At 30.6% G+C, this 17,417-nt stretch overlaps 1 protein-coding gene across 4 annotated transcripts in view; it reads right to left on the bottom strand.

Moving 5' to 3' along the window:
• LOC118205487 (stromal interaction molecule homolog) overlaps positions 1–17,417 on the bottom strand; it is a 137,474-nt gene that overhangs the window by 76,665 nt on the left and 43,392 nt on the right. For all 4 annotated transcript variants that reach the window (XM_085807192.1, XM_085807191.1, XM_085807190.1 and 1 more), the window contains exons 5-6: positions 13,472–13,584; positions 6,396–6,567 (exon numbers count right to left, since the gene is read on the bottom strand). In XM_085807192.1, the coding sequence (XP_085663318.1) occupies positions 6,396–6,567; positions 13,472–13,584 (285 nt within the window). The remainder of the gene's footprint in view (positions 1–6,395; positions 6,568–13,471; positions 13,585–17,417) is intronic.

The following is a 17,417-nucleotide window of genomic DNA, read 5'->3' as shown; positions in this document are numbered from 1 at the left end:
TTACACTATGCATTAACATTTGCAATCTCATTTCAAATATATCTATTTATCAAATTAAACATTAACTTGAAATAAATCTAAATACTATTATTTTGAAAATTTAAATAATATTTTAAATAACTTAGGTTCATAATTTTCAGAATAAAATTTCAAGAGAACACATTGCATTATCAGTTAATAGTGATATTTTTGCTTTATAGCATGCAAAACAAATGCAAAAATTAATTTCAATCATTTTGTGCTGACTTAGCCGAAATTGGAAAACCAAAATGTATTGTTTCTTAACCCATTTCCTTCCTTTAGAAAGTTAAATATTTTTACTTTTGACAAAAATCTGAAACTCGCTTTAGCCTACTTATACTTTAATTACATGCTAGTTAATGCTGTATAAAACTCTGTGAACACATCCATTTTTCTACTCTTTGAACATTCTACAGTCAATACCTTTCCATAAACGACTATGCTAATCACATAATTTCATTCTCGATTGATAAGGTAAAACATTTTCTGTCTTACAAGGACAACTAATATGGTTCAAATATATAGTCAGAGAGAAAATTTTACATCAGCATTAACCAATTAAAATTTTATCTCCAGCATTTTGCTCAATGGATAATTTTGTTTTTCCAAATTACTAAAAAGAAGTTAAAGATTATTCACTAGCAAGAATATAAATTTTATTTGATTCAACTCTCATCTGCTTATATTACAGGCTGTATACAATATTATATATATATAATTTTTCAGTATTTCATAATACTCCTTTTTCTCTAAACAACTACATTTCAGCTTAAGAAGATAGCTTTAAAACTCGGAATTTATGAAGTTCGAAGACCACTTCTTCAGATTTCTTGACCAATTCTCCTTGATACATTTTGGAAATGAAAAAGAGTAAAATTCTCCAGAAAAGTCAAGAATTCCTTTCTACTCAAAAATACCACATGCAACAGTATTTATAAATTTCAAGGAAAATATTTTAAAAGAAGTTTTAAGAGTGCTATTTATTTTTATCATGTACATTATTTTATGCAACATATAAAAATACATGGACTGCACAAAATGTTTAGTGGAGACCAACTCAGCACCCATGAGCAACTTTTAAGTACCTGAGTGCGCAATCTTTGTTAAAGGCTGTTCAGACTGAGGTTTATCTGAGCTAACAGAGACAACTGACTTAGCTGACCCATTTCCAAAATCAGTTTTTCCTCAAAGCACAGCAAGTTGAAAAATCTGAACTGCATGCATAGTGGAGCTAGTTGACACATAGAACAGACTCCAGTAGCTCAGATAAACCCTAGTCTGAATGACTGACTGATTAATTTATTGCCGGACTATCACACAGTGTGCATTTTTTCTGGCTCAATCAAACTTTACCACACGAGCACATCACATGGTACTATCTGCCCATGGTATCCCAGAGGGAGCAGAGGAGGTGGAAAAAGAGGGAACCGAGGCATCGCGCAGTCAGTAAGCAGAGTGATCATGGACAGTATGTGGAATGTCCTAAGTTAATTGAAGAAAAAGTACGTCTTAAAGTTACAATATAAATACAGAAAAAGCAAAAATATAAAGGAAAAATATATACAATATGTACACGATATACAAGATATTGCACTATTATGCATGCTACTAAACATTAAGTAGGAAAGTAGAGTCATTTGCGAGATGGGCCGCTAGTGGTCGAATTTCACAGTCTTTGTCTAGAATTGTATAATTTAGTGTGTTTAAATTAGACAAATGCGCACAGTTAAGAGCTTTCATGAAGAAATTCCTGTTGAGTTTGTGCAAATGCTGCTCAATTGTACTAAGTTTCAAGTCTCTGTGTAGAGTGGCATTGCTGACGTAGTAATGAGCATTAGTAACCATTCTAAGTATTCTCTTCTGAAATACTTGCAGTATGTACAGGTCTCTCTTTTTTGCCATATTTCAGGAGGGTGAAGCATGTGTAATGATAGGCCATATGTTCATTATATACACAAGCCACATTCGACACATATCCAAATTTGAAAACTTGTTAAGGGGCTTTAAACTGTTGATTACAGCAAAAGCCTTTATCCTCACATGTGTGACATGGTTGTTCAAAGTTAGTTTTTGATTCAGTACTACCCCAAGGTACTTGGCTTTCGTGACTTGCGGCACCCGTTCATTGAAAAGATAAAGTTTTCTTTTGAGTGGGTCTGTGTATGTTTCCTCCTGATGACACGTAGTTGCGACTTTTGCGCACTGATTAACATCCTCCATTTAGTACACCAGGATTCAATATTAGGCATAATGTCCTGCAGCTTCTTTAAAGCATGATTTGCATTAGCAGACTTCACAGCTAAAGCTGTTCATCTACATAACATCCTAAAAAGTTATTTCCATCCAAGTGGGTACACAGGAAGTCTGCAACATATAATAAATATAAAATTGGTCCTAAAATGCTGCCCTGTGGTACACCAGCATTAATTTTTCTAGTGTCAGAGACGTCTTTACCGATGGACACAGAAAAGCTTCTATTTGTGATGAATGAAGCAATGAGCTCAATCATACCCCTTTTGAAGTTGAAATTAATTAGCTTGTAAATCAGCCCCTCATGCCAGATGCGGTCGAAAGCTTTCACTAAGTCCAGGATGAGGACGGCAACATTTTGTCTGTGGTGTAAGGCATCTCCACAAAATTCGACAAGCCTTGCCAGCTGCTTGGAAGTACAAAATTATGCGTGAAATCCGAACTATTCGGGCAGAAGTACATCTAAGAAGGGCTTGAGCAGATTTAGGATAACATGTTCATAAACTTTTCCTAGCCCCAAAAGTAAGCTAATGGGCCTGTAGCCCTCGAGCTGGGTAGTATCCTTTCCTGGTATTGGCAATAATATCATTTTAGCACACTTCCAGCAATTGGGGAATAGTCTGAACGGCCCGTTACAGATCACTTTAAGCCTCTTGAGCTGGGGTATTTGAAGATTGTAAAATCCTTAAAAAGACAGGGTTTTTCATACCTTATGTTTCCTCTTTTAAGAAGTCCCTTGCTATTTAAAACAATGGCCCTTTGCTTCATCCTTAAAGAGATACATTTACTTTAATAAAGGAAGGGAAATTTAGGGATTATTGACTAAACTTCTATGTGCTTTTCCTTACACAGGGAAAATTTAAAGATGCAACTGATTTCAAATCAGACCACTTACTGACACGGAGAAGATAAAATATATTTCCAGTTAGAAAATTCTCTATATCAGGGGTTCTCAACTGGTGGCATGCGTACCACTATTTCTAACTATTAAATTCAAAAATTAAAACCCCAACACCCTGATTGAGTTTTTTCTCTAACACTCGTAAATTTATGGAATCCGAGCTTTGTTCAAGAGTAGTACTTTGTAGTAGTAATAAAGGTTTTCAGTTCTAGTTTAGATGTTACATATTAATCAAAAGGTTGAGAACCGCTGCTCTATATAATATCGCATAGCTTTCCTTCTAACAAACTGTCCGAGTTTTTAAAGATTTTAATTTACATCACCAAATAAAGTGATACCAGACTACTCACTGACACGGAGAAGATAAAATTTATTTCCATTTAGAAAATTCTCTATATAATATCACATTGCTTTCCTTCTAAAAAATTGTCTGAGTTTTTATAAAGATTTTAATTTACATCACTTAATAGAGTCAATTTACAAAGTATTAATAAGAATTAATTCTATTATACAGTCAAAAGTCTTTAATCCGGACGTTCATAAACCGGAATGATCTATAATCCGGACCTCAAAGCTACAAACTTTGACGCATTATGCGTCAATGCATAATGTGTTAATGCATGCGCATAATACCTTTGCTTAAGCGTCTATGCATGCGCGTTTAATAACGGACGGTATAAGCTAAGCTAAAATTATCTAATTATCTATTTCAGTTAATATTGCAGATTGCATTGTTCCTTAACCTTCTAATTGAATCCGGCTTATTATTTTTTGCAGATTGTTAGAGCAATTTGATAAAAGTAAGCTTGAACTTTCGATTATGTCAAAAAGAATTTCCGATTCTGGAGCTACCAAAGGATCTACAAAGCGAAAGCATGTTTCAATGTCCATCAAACAAAAAGTGGAATTGCTGCAAAAAATGGATAAAGGCATATCCTTTAATTCTCTAACCATTCCCAAATCTGTTTATCAATTTCACGCTGCTCTGCGGGGGAAGGGGGGACGCGGCACGCAATGAACTGGAAGTTGATTTGTCAGCACTATCCTTATCTTCAGGGAGATGTTTTTATTTTATTCAGCTTATAATTCCTTACTAAATGTAGTATTTCATCTCAATGTACTCCATCTTTGATATGATTTAAAACAAATTCCTCGTCATTATAAATAACACGAATACACATCAAATAGTTTTCTGGTTGCAATTTTCTAATTTCGACTATGCGTAATGTATGCTTTACACATGCGCGTGTTGAAAGAAATGTTTAATAAAGTAAACAAATAAATATTAAGCTTTTTTTTTGTAAATTTTGATACCCTTTAGATCACAATTGCTCTTTATTTCATAAATTACGGTTTAATATTTTAAATTTTATAATTTCTGCATGCCATCTTACCAGATTTAAACTGATGATCTATAATCCGGAAAAACCGATAATCCGGAATCACCGAAGTCCCGTCGAGTCCGGATTAAAGACTTTTGACTGTATTTTCATTTTAAATCATTACTTCTTATTTTGCTATTTTAGAGATTTTTTTATTTATCAGGTATCAATCGAAATATTTTTGTTATCAAGAATCTCTATAATACTTTCTTCACTATTGGTGGCAATATATTTTCTGGAACCATACCACATATTTTCTACACATTTTACAGCCTAATGCAGTCTCTGCAGATCCTAAATTTTTCTGCACTTCCTTAAAAATCTAAAGATTTTGTCATCCCTTATTTTTATTGCTCGATGCTTCTCTAATTTCTAAAAATTTTGCTTCTTTTAAATTCTATCGCATGAACTAGTGCTGAACTCTAGTGCCAATCTATCTCAATAACAGATTGTTTATTCTCAATTCAAACAGCACTAATCATTTGGCCTATGAGTATTATTTACAAAATCTTTTTTTTTTTTTTTTTGCATATGGAAAGAATTTTCTCCTTATCAAAAGCACAACACTTCGCTGTGCAGTTAGCTAAAGTCTGTAATCTTCACTAAGCATAATGCCAACATAAAAAGTTACCATACTCTTTAATATTCAACTGCTAATACTTTTTTAAATGTTTAGAAATCGCTGAGCTGCCATGTGGTGATGAAAGTAAAATATAATAAATAATGATAGACCTGTTGGCATCAGAAAAAAAATTATTATTTATATGTAAAATTGACGTTTTGGTTTGAGATATATGCAAGCAAAATGGCAAGAGCTAAATTATTGATCATACAGATTTATACTAATAAATGTTTGTTTATTAGATATGGAGGTACTTTATTTAATGCCAAAGAGAAACTAAGAATAGAGGCTTTTCATGTTTTATTATGAAAAAAAATTAAACACACATGCACAGATCATGCCAACAATTTAAAAAAAAATGCAAGTGGTGGTAGAGATTTTAGATCATTTCGGATATTGGATATTGGATGTCCAGACTTTTGACTCTGTATTGCATTATCACAAACAATAAAGTTTGTAAATTTACACATGGATTATTACATATGTTCATCTGAAAATCCATATCAATGAGGTCAGTATATGCTTTACTACTGGTAAGCAGTAAAAAAATGTTAGCGATCACTGTTTCAGTGAGTAGGTTGTTAATTTCCACCTTTAAGACACTTCTATATTCAGTGGAGCATTTCTATCAGTTTTATCTAATGTGTCTCAAGTCATATATGTAATTTTTTATATTATTTTAAAATTCTTTAAAAGTTAAAAGTCATTCAGAGTTAATTATTAACAATGCAATTATAAGGCATGTATATCCAATCGGAAGTAAAATTTTATGTAAATTATAAATTTGTCAACTGAATTCTTCAGTAGAATAATAATTTTTTTCTAGAGGCTGCTATAATGCTAGTGGCAGCTGAAAATGCGCTTAATTTTATAAAAATATTTTTATTTACCTTACTTTTATAAATATTTCACAGCAGTTAAGCTAAAATGATGGCAAATTACTATTGATAAATATTTTACATCAGAGCTTAATTTTAAAACTTTGCATTTTAAAAATTCAGTAGAATTCACCAAATACCTTAATAAACATAAATTATTTATCACAGACTTTTAAAAAAATATTCAGAATTATATATCATGTATTAAAGGATATGATTATCTTTATTCAGTTAGTTTTCAAATGAATTCATTAAGAATAATAAAATAGAAACTAAAGGATAGATGTATTAAAGGAATGAAAAAAAATATTATTATTATAAAGCTATTTATCAATACTCACTCTTTTTGTAATTGTCTTAATGATTCCTCAGCATACTGTAAGCTTTCCATGTCTTTCATAGTTTTCCGTAACTGAGCTTGGGACTTTTTATGCTGAACAAAAGCAAACCAACAACCAAGAATAGCAATACCGAGTGATAATGTTAAAATAATATCCTTAAGATAATTGTGATCTGTAATTTAAAAAGAGTTAAAAACAGAGAGGAGTTAAAAACTTCAAGCAAACAATGAAATTTAAATTAAATATTTTTAACATGGAAATTCAAATTAATTTTTTTGGATCTTCAAGAAAAGATTAACATATGACAATTAAACAATGATTAAAGTGAAGATTTTATAATAATAGATTTACAATAACTTTGAGAATATTTTACAGATATACTAAGTAAGAGTTTTTTTAATTACTTTCGCAGTACTTGCAGTACGTTTTTATTAGTTTTCAGCAATTTGACATTCAATATGTAGTAGAATATGCATAATGTTATATTAGCAACCAAAACATACCACTGAAATGCACACTGTGATTTTTAACAAAAAATATTATTTTTCCCTAATAAAAATTGGAAAGAAAGCTTGAAATACTTAAGTAATGCACATTTCTAGTGATATTACATTAAATAGTACTTCTAATCATAAAGTCAATTTTCACCTCAACTACAGTTTACAGCCAGAAATTGAAACAAAAAGCTATTGAAAATATTGATACAGTATACAGTAATTCCACTCTGATTTAACATTTCAACTAAAAGTCTTTAAATATACAAATGATCCTCAATAAACTGGTCACTAATCAAAAGAGTTAACTGCTGTCTGTAATCTTCTGAGGCGAATTTTAAAGCACAGATTCAAATCAATAAAATGACCAGTTATTCTATATATATGGTGTGGTGTATTTAATTACGGCAAAGCACACTAGGGCTATCTGCCTGAGGGGAGGGATGCTTTCGTGGAGGACTTTCTAAGGGAAACTGGCTCGTATACACGTTACACATGGGGAAAACCACGAAAACACCCATGCAGCCAGCCCGTTCACGGGATTCGAACCTCAGACCGAACTACCAGTGTTCAGCGACTTTACCGCTCGGCCGCTGATGGGCCTCTATATGTATGGATATTAGGCTATTCAAATGAGAGACCTCTACGAAACTGAAATGTATCTCTATATATTTGAGGTTTTTAATGTCTAGAAAATTTACATTTTATAGCACACACACAATTGCACCAAATAAATGTATGTTTATAGATTGAAAAAGTATGTTGTAAACCATAATTTTTACAAAGCATTTTTCACTGTTTCCAAGGGATATGATGACAACATTTGAACTCAAATAAATGACTTGAAAGGGTGCCCTGAAAGTCTAAAACATTTTGATAAATTACATAAATGCAGTCCACTCTGAACACCAGATGTCGGTACTGAGATTGTACAATTAGTTATAAGCACATGAAGAATAGTTTCCTACTTTAGATCCTTCCAATGAGAACTCTTAAGGTGAACACTGACAAGCATGTGCATACTTGTCATATAAATTAAAATTAAATTTTAAATTATGAAACATTTTCTCAAATTTATTGTTGTTTTCATTTCAGTTATTTTTGTTTTGTTATGTTCATAAAATATTTTATGAACAACATATTATTCTGATTCATGAACTGCAAAGATTATCTGAATGAATAAGTCAGAAAAAAAAAAGGAAACTTTATCTTTTCTTGCAGACTAAACAACAACGGTCTTTACAAAGAAACACAGTGAAAGGAAGCTTAGACAGATGTGTAAGATACTACTCACATTTTATTTAACATAAGAAACATAACTGCAAATTCAGTCCAAGAAGTATAAAATCCCTGTAATAAAAAAACCACAGGTTCTGAGTACTAATGCAACAAAACTGCAAATATCTCACTAAAGGTTATCTGAATACTTAGAGCTCCAGTCTACAAACAAAGACTGGAATATAGCAGCAAAGTGTTTTTAACTAGCTGCTCTCTCAGCAAAGATTAAAAATGCTAAGTACATAACATCTCTTTTCTAATTGCAGTGCTTTTCACAGCCCCTATTACTACCATCATCAAAGTGGGATGAAAAAAAGACACACCACTAGAATATTCTACAAAACTCGAATTCTAAGTTTCTGGAAATGAGCTTGCTAGAAACTTCTGAAATGTACCAAAGTAGTGATGACTCAACAATATAATTTTGTCCCGCAGGCCGGTAAAATTTAGCAGGCAGTATCTGTGATTCAACTTCAGGTAGTTACACAACTCCAATATGTGTCTACACAAAGTTATAAATCTAATAAATTTAAGAACCTATTTAAACACCTAAAATACAATTAAATCCACTAATTATGCAAAATAAACAATAAATACATTTAAAATTATGATACAATAATGCATAAAATAAGTAACTAACAAATTATATATATATATATAACAAGGAGGAGGGGGGAAAAAAAGAGTCAAGAAACAAATATTCACATCAAATTCAATAATATATATTATGGAAAAGGTTAAGCCACATACTAAGGTACTAAAGAGTTAACAAAAAGAAATTTGTGTTTAAAATCGTTTGATATAAACTTTTAATATACAGACTAGAGAAATTTAAACTGTGTAGGTCTGTTTTATACACAGATGTATTCCAACACACAGGGGAAAATTTTAGATTTATAGTAATTTGTGAAGGAAAAGACACAGAATCTGAACACTTCAGATCATAGTCTAAAACCTCAAAGAAGAATTTACAATAAAACTTTTTTTAATAAAAAAAATAAACAGAAATGTTCAAATATTTATTACATAAAAATATCTTCTGTCATCTTATAAAATTAAATCTTTATTGTAGAATAAAACTAAAACAACTCTAAAAGAATTTTAAAACTATGGAAATATTTTATTTATGCAAAATGGAATAGTAAGGAAAATATCAGACTAATAACACAGTATGTTATCATTTGAACAAAATTTTCAAAAATATTGCAATTTATACATTTCTAAAAAAATTTATCACAGCCATTACATTTTACTTTAGATTGCATGCTGCACCATATTCAGAGTTTAAAAATTTTGCTATGAACCTTTTGTAGGGTGTTACAAATCTATTTTATTTATGATGCTCATGGTGTAAAATAGCACTTGTGCAAGAAGTCCAAATAAAAAAATTAAATAATTAAGCAGTACTGATGAAAGAACTTTTATAATATTGAAGACAAATGAAAGACCTTATGCATTGCATTGTTGGTGAGCAGCAGTGACATTTATGGTAGATAGGACTGTATTGTGAAGCAAAAATAACAGTAAAAGGAAAGAAAAAAAAGACAGGAAAATAAAACAGCTCATAAATATCAATATCTTAAAAAATTGGATATACCACAAGTGCATAAAATGTATTTCAATCTGTTATAAAAGAATAGGCAATATGATGACACATTTTAGTTATTTAGACTTCAATTACTTGAATCTCAGCATCCTTTGAAATTAAGTTTGCAGCTAATTTATTCATGTGCCTTTTAAAATTTTACCTTAATTTACGTAAACAAAAATTTTTTAAGAGTAAAATAGTACAGTATATATTTATAAAGAGATAATTTAAAACCAGATGTGGAGGTCACCATATTAAGAAAAATAAATTATATGAATATTTCATACATATTTATCTCACTTAATTCTGTGACATAAAATGAGAGATCTTTTGACAAATATGTAACTTATACACATATCAGCAAGCAATTACACTCCTATATATGGGTGTACGTTTCTATTTATTCTGTGAATCATAACTTTACCACATGAAGTATTTTTTTTTTCATGTACTGATTCAGCAGTCATGGTAACATTACATTTATTTCCTTTCCAAATAAAGAAATGTTACATAGAGTAACTTACAAAATGAAGAAAACTACACATTTACTTTCTATTAGCTATTCAATGTGTGTCATGCATTCTGCATGAAATTTCTTATTCTTGAGAAAATGTGTCTGTGTTACTTTTCTCTCAACTGTTAACTGCAATATTTCAATTGCACAATTACTGTAATTGCTTACATAAAAATACAAAATATATATACAGATGGGATGTAATTACAGTTAATCACAATATTTGGAGCTATACTGTATACAGATACATGCAAATTTTATATCGCATCCTAGGTGGTAAAGTAAAAAACATAAATATAAATTATATATGCAGAAAATTAATTGCATCCATATACTGTATTATTGAAATAATTTCATAAAAACTTCCTGTTAACAGCATGGTGGTGAGTCCAACTCGTGTGAGAATTAACCTTAACTCTTGAATCACACTAATCAATTAAATAAAACTAGCAAATTAAACATAGTGATAAAATGCTATCTGCCATGGTTCTCTTCTTCCATTACTTTTGATCATGACTGATAAAATATTACTTTAAAAACACATACTAGGTTTCATACGCACATCACTAATTATGCTACTATTAGCCCCAAGAAACAGAGAAAATCTAAAACATTTTGACGAATAGTTAAACAGCTTGATTGATATTCACTAACTAACTAATTAAACAATGTTTTGAGGACTCTTCTGACATATACATGACAGTCATTAAAAAACTTCCCCGATATATCTGCTCAACAAATCGAAATGAAATTTCAGATGTTGTTTCAAGGTATGTGCTTGTCCCCTGTGTCTGGAATACTGCATGCCACGAAAGCCTTAATTTGAATCACTAATATATGGCCAAAGCTGCAATGAAGTGATCATACTGATTGCATTTACCTCAATACTGTAAAAGAATCACAGTACCACTACTTTGTTAAAATGCATGAAAGTTAGTTCATGTTACATAAAATTATCTTTTTTCCTTTATATTATCACTTCATTTCTGATTACTAGGGATATACGTTTGACATTTAAAATATTCATACAAGATAAAATTCATGTAACTACACAGAAGCTCACTACCTAAATTACAATATCCTACTCTTAAGTAGTAGTGCACTTCAGCATAATCAAATACTTCTAATCCTAAGTCCACTAAATGCTATTCTGCTTTTACAAATCATCTAAATCAGCACATTTTAGGCTAATGAAAGAAATCTGAAGAATTTTCACTGTATAAAAATATGAAATGCAGAAATATCATTGAGCTTTTTTTATGCAATGATCCCAAAAAAATATGACCTTTATTTAAATCAAAATATACAAGTATAAGGCAGTTTTGCATCAAGTTTTAATTCCTTTCAATGAACCTACACTGTGAAACAAAAATGTTCTGACACTCATTTAAACAATACAAAAGGAACTTGATTTACCTAAAAATTGTCTGCTTTAGCTATTTTCAAGGCCACGAAGTTCTACTTTCTTCTGCATTCTTCCACTCCTGCCGTTTTAAATTTTAGGCACTAATAATTCTTCGCATCTCTTGTATGGCTACTATTTTCAAGAAACTTCTCAGCACCTATTCTACTATTACTACTTTTAAATATTTTTTACACTTCATTTTTTGAGAGGGTCAAGCCTAATTCCTTACACAGTTTAAAATTTTTAACTACTTTTTCCTGCATGTGAAAATTAAATTTAAGAAGTAAAAACATCAACTCTATAGAATAGCAAGGATTTACATAAAAAACAACTCTCGGAATTTTAAACATAATAATTTCAGAGACTGGATACAACTAGCTTCCACAATATACAGGGAATAACTACACTATTAATCAATGTCCTAATGCCAGTTTCCATGACCTTAACTTTGGACATTTACATATACAGCAGAAGACTGAAAATATACTAATCTAAAACTCTTTAATTGTAATAATTACAAATAAATATTTGCATAAGCAAGACATATTGCTCATTAATTTTCATCACATATATAGTACAAAGTCCGTAATCCGGACTCGTCGGAACTTTGGCGATTCCGAATTAGGGATTTTTTCGGATTATAGATCAATTTCAATCTGGTAAGATGGCATGCAGAAATTATACAATTAAAAATATGAAATCGTAATTTATGAAATAAAGAACAATTATGATCTAAAGGGTATCAAAATTTACAAAAAAGCTTAATATTTATTTGTTTACTTTAACATTTCTTTCAATGTAAGTTGTTTAAGATGCTTCCACAAAAAATTCAGAAAGTTCGTTTTTCTTGTGTCATATATAATGGACTTTCCAATGCCATACTTCTCGCATAATTTTGAGACGGATAGGCCTTTATCCATTTTTTGCAGCAATTCCACTTTTTGTTTAATGGACATCAAAACATGCTTTTGCTTTGTAGATCCTTTGGCAGCTCCAGAATTGGAAACTCTTTTTGACATAATCGAAAGTTCAAGCCTTATTTTTATAAAATTGTTCTAACAGTCTGCAAAAATAATAAGCCGGATCCAATTTGAAGATTAAAGAACAGCGCAATCTGCAACATTAACTGAAATGCCTTAGTTAATTTTAGCTTAGCTTATACCGTCCATTATACATTAAACGTGCATAAAGTTTGTAGCTTTGAGGTCCGGATTATGGACGTCCGGATTACAGACTTTGTACTGTATAAGACAAAAATGTAATTTTAAATTTAGATCACACAACTGCATTTTAATAAGGAATTTCTCTTTTTCAAGTTCCATGAATTTTTGTCATATAGCATATTCAGTTTCAACAAGAATCTAATGTATAATCAGTAACTGGTTCCCTTTTGGGAAAGCCTCAGTGAATTAAAATATCTCTAACTACAGACCACTTCTCCTTCACTAAAAGGCCTTTCACTAAAAAAATTCTTGTTTAGAAAGATGCTTGACTTTTTCAGCCAATCCCACACAGTCCGACATAACTCTGAGCCATTCAAAATTATTAATTACACCCTGTAGTGATAAAAATTTAAAACCTTCTTAGATTTGCGATAAAGATGTGAAATTTATTCTTTAGAATTCTGAATAATGATTCTGCACATTCTACTGTTCGCATACAAGCATAACGGGTGCATGCTTAAAATAAACAGTCTGCTGATAACTGCCACTTCATTGAGAAAAAAAAGTATCTATTACCATATCAGCACTGTTATGGTTTCAAACACATATAAATTTACAGAAAAATGTCACTTACTTCTGGGAGGACCAAATAAAACAACATCCATTGCTTTCAAAGATATTTTATGCTTGTGTATTGGATCCTTAATCCCCAAATTTGACAAGAAATGCATATTATTTACAGCCATTCTGAAAATATTATAATATATGAATTCACAGCACATTATATATGTAATAACAACAAATTTAGAAGCACTAATGTATGAACACTGAGACACAGAGAGACATTATATATGTGTATGTAATAAAAGCAAATTTAGAAGTACTGATGTAGGAACACAGAGACATAGAAATACAGAAATACTGATGATGCAGCACGTAGATGGCACAGAACGTAGGTTGGGTAGAACATAGGCACATAGATGGCACAGAATGTAGGAACGTAATTTGGATATTTCCTCTCCATATTTTAAAAGTAGTAATAACTTTTCTAGATGGCACCATTTGTAAATTATATCACACGGCTTGTGTAATGCCGATGACGTAGCTAATTTGAAACTTCAACTCAAAATTTTTAGAACTGACACCTTTCTAATCTAAACCAAAACATTCTCTTCGTGAGCTTCCGTAGTGGATAACTGTGCTCTTTAGCTTCTAGCTCTGTTGCCATTTGGACAGTGCTTCGCTCTGCTCTCTTCCTTTTGCAACAGTATCAAAAATGTAAATTTTCTTAAAAAGGCACAATTAAAATGTCAAGGCTAAAATGTCAATGAAATCAAAATGAATGCTTGATCTTACTTGGTTGCCAAGTTTCCTGTTCAATATGGATCTATGTTCTATGCCATCTACATGCTGTGCCATCAGTATTTCTGTGTTTCTACATCTCAGTGATCCTACATCAGTACTTCTAAATTCATTTTTATTGCAAACACATATATAGATATATGTTTGTACACATATAGTACATATCTGTATATATATATATATATATATATATATATATACACATATCACAAACACTCAAGAATACAACTAAGAAAATTAAAATAAATTATTTTTTAATTCTAATTTTAAATTTTAAATTTCTATTTTTTTTTTTTTTAATTTTAAATTTCTTTTTATTTCTGAAGCTTAACGCTTATTACTGCAGCATTAAGCTTCAGTAATAAAAAGTAATATATATGGTGGTCCAAAAGTTCAAATATAAGCTTTGTGTCAGGTAAGACAATTTTTTGTAAAGGATACATAAACACAACCAGAGATTGCCAGAAAGTGTCTAGATGATGGTACTAATGGAGTAGAATGAAGTCATACAATCACAGAAAGATGGCAAATAGTTCATGGGAACAGGACAGCTACATAGCGATTGTGCAATAAAAAGTTCTGAAACCATGACATGCCCCAATCACCAAACATTTCCACTTGATTATGCTAAACAAAATCACTCCAATTAAACAGACATTCTGGTTAGGGCCAAGTGGCACTCACTTCTGCAGTGGAAAAAGATCATCCATGAAATGGAATGCGTATCAAATGCTAATTGATTTTTTCCTTGTGGTGTCACTTTAAAAGCCTTATTGTTATATTATAAGACCCCCTATAACAGCTCACTGACCTTGCAAGAGCTGCCAAGGCACATGTCCATGACAGCCTTCCATTTTTGGAGAAGTTCCTAATCCAAGCATCAATGCTGCAAAGTATGTATTGTTGTGGATATAAAATGGGACAGTTCTATATTTCCCATTTTACTGGGCCGATTGACAAAATTCAAATTGCGTTTTTCGTGTCTCGAAAGCCCGACTTAGGATATATATTAGATTTATACATAGCATTGTTCTAACATAGGTACTTTGACACAAAATCAGACTTTTTTGGAAAAGCATACCACTTTTTTTCCATATTTTGATTCTACGGCTCAAATTATGCCTACATATTGAATTTTGTAAAATTTGGTGCAAAATTTACCTTGCCACATTTGTTTCAGTTTGCGTCAAGAACAATTCACTTGGCGAACTTCTTAATATAGAGCAACCAATTTTCTTTTCCCTTCTATTATGTCGGAGTGGGAAAAAAAGGCACCTCGTTCCTATCTTTTTTACATTGTACATGAGCAGAGAAAAGGTCACATTGTTCCTACTTTCAAATAATTTTAGCAAAGTGTCTAAATCACATTTGATGTTTTATCACTTTTAACAAATATGCCAAATTTTAAAAGTGCCAATACATAAATTCACGTATATCTTCGGAAATTTTGAATAAAAACTGAAATTTTTTGCATGTATACTTAGAAATACAACGACTTTAAGATGATGGTAAAAATATTATAGATTATAATTCACAATTTTTTTGAAAAATGTATAAAAATTATTTAAAAATACAAATTTTAAAAATAAATGATAAAAAATGGGTGAATTTTATTTGGAATGAACCTGAATTTCGAAATGTGAAAGGAAGAATTAAATAAGTTTAATAAAAAAGAAAGATTAATAAATATATACCAAACATTAAGGAGCTAAAATTTTGAGAGCTAATTTTTTAAAAACTATTCGTGTGATTTTTACAAAAGACAAACTTCGTAGTTTGGCGTAATTTGAGTCATAGAATTGAAATATGGAAACAAGTTGGTATGTTATTTTAGGATTTTGTGTCAAAATACCTATATTAGAACAATAATTTATTTACTAAATAATATTGATTAATTGATTGTAAATCTAATACATATCCTAAATCGCGCTTTCAAGACATGAAAAATGCAAGTTGAGTTTCATCAGTCGGCCCAGTAGAATTGGAGATATAGAAATGTCTCCCACTTTTTTTTCGCAGTGTACAGTGATAATATAGAATAAAATTATAAATTTTGTTTCTAGTTGTAAATTATTATTGCCACAATAAACATGCATTGCAGACAATACCTACGTTGACTTGTAACACCTTGCAAATGCATTTGCAGCTACATGTTAAAAATGTTTGACTTTCATATGCCTAACCTATCTTTAAAATCTATCTACAAACTTTTGGAATTATCTGCATATGTAGGAGTCATAGGAACACAATTAATAAAAATTAAAAATGTTTTATAGCACATTAAGATGCAATAAATAGTATTAAATACAAGAAAGATGTATGAACATAAAGTAGTATATATCTAACGGTAAATTTCACTTTCTGCTAACACAATAAGCTTATGCTTGCATATGTACATACAGGATAATTCAAAAATAAGTACACTATTAAAAATTATATGTCAGTGAATTTTGAAATTTGCACACAAATGTATAAAAGATAAATTTCAGAATTTTAATATACAGATCTTTTAGATATAATTATGTCCACTAAATGGCAATTTACAATACAATATTTAAGTTCAAGAAATTATTTAATTTCATAAGGATATCTGTGAATCACGAGACATAATGTGCTAAAGACAGTCCTAATGCTGATAATATCAATAGAGTACCCATTTCTTCTATAGCAGCAACAAGAGCTGGAATAAATATCACTCCTTCTTTTTTTTTTTTTTTTTTTTTTTTTTTAATTCATAGAAGATATCTCATACTGCCTAATCACTCTTTTCAACCCTGCAGATTCACTGATCCTTCACCAAACATCATATTTTTAGCTGAGAATAATTTATCTTAGAAATAGCATTAACCTAGCAGACAAAAATGTCACTCAAATATCTGCATATTAAAATTATTCTACTCCTCCTTATTATACTAAGAACTTCTGCTGCACTGAGATAATTTAAACATTCACTGAAATTTAAGTTTTTAAATATTAACTTGGCTTTACTATCATGTGTACAGCAAGTAGTGCATACACAGTGTGCAAGTACAAAATGGAAATGGAAAAGGTACAAAAATGGAAGATACATTTTTATATTAAAAATTAATGACAAATGACTTATTTCAGTAGAGAATGTGCTTTCCTGTAATGCATAACAGATAAATTTGTCATTCAACAGTCCAAAACTCTACACCTGTCAAGTTCCCACTATACCAATTCTATAGGGGGTAGTGATG

Source organism: Stegodyphus dumicola, chromosome X1 (assembly GCF_044657685.1).
Source record: "Stegodyphus dumicola isolate Sdum_Otavi_A_Nest chromosome X1, ASM4465768v1".
NCBI lineage: Eukaryota > Metazoa > Arthropoda > Arachnida > Araneae > Eresidae > Stegodyphus > Stegodyphus dumicola.
The sequence above is the reverse complement of the archived record's forward strand: the minus strand, read 5'-3'. Positions and strand labels throughout refer to the sequence as shown.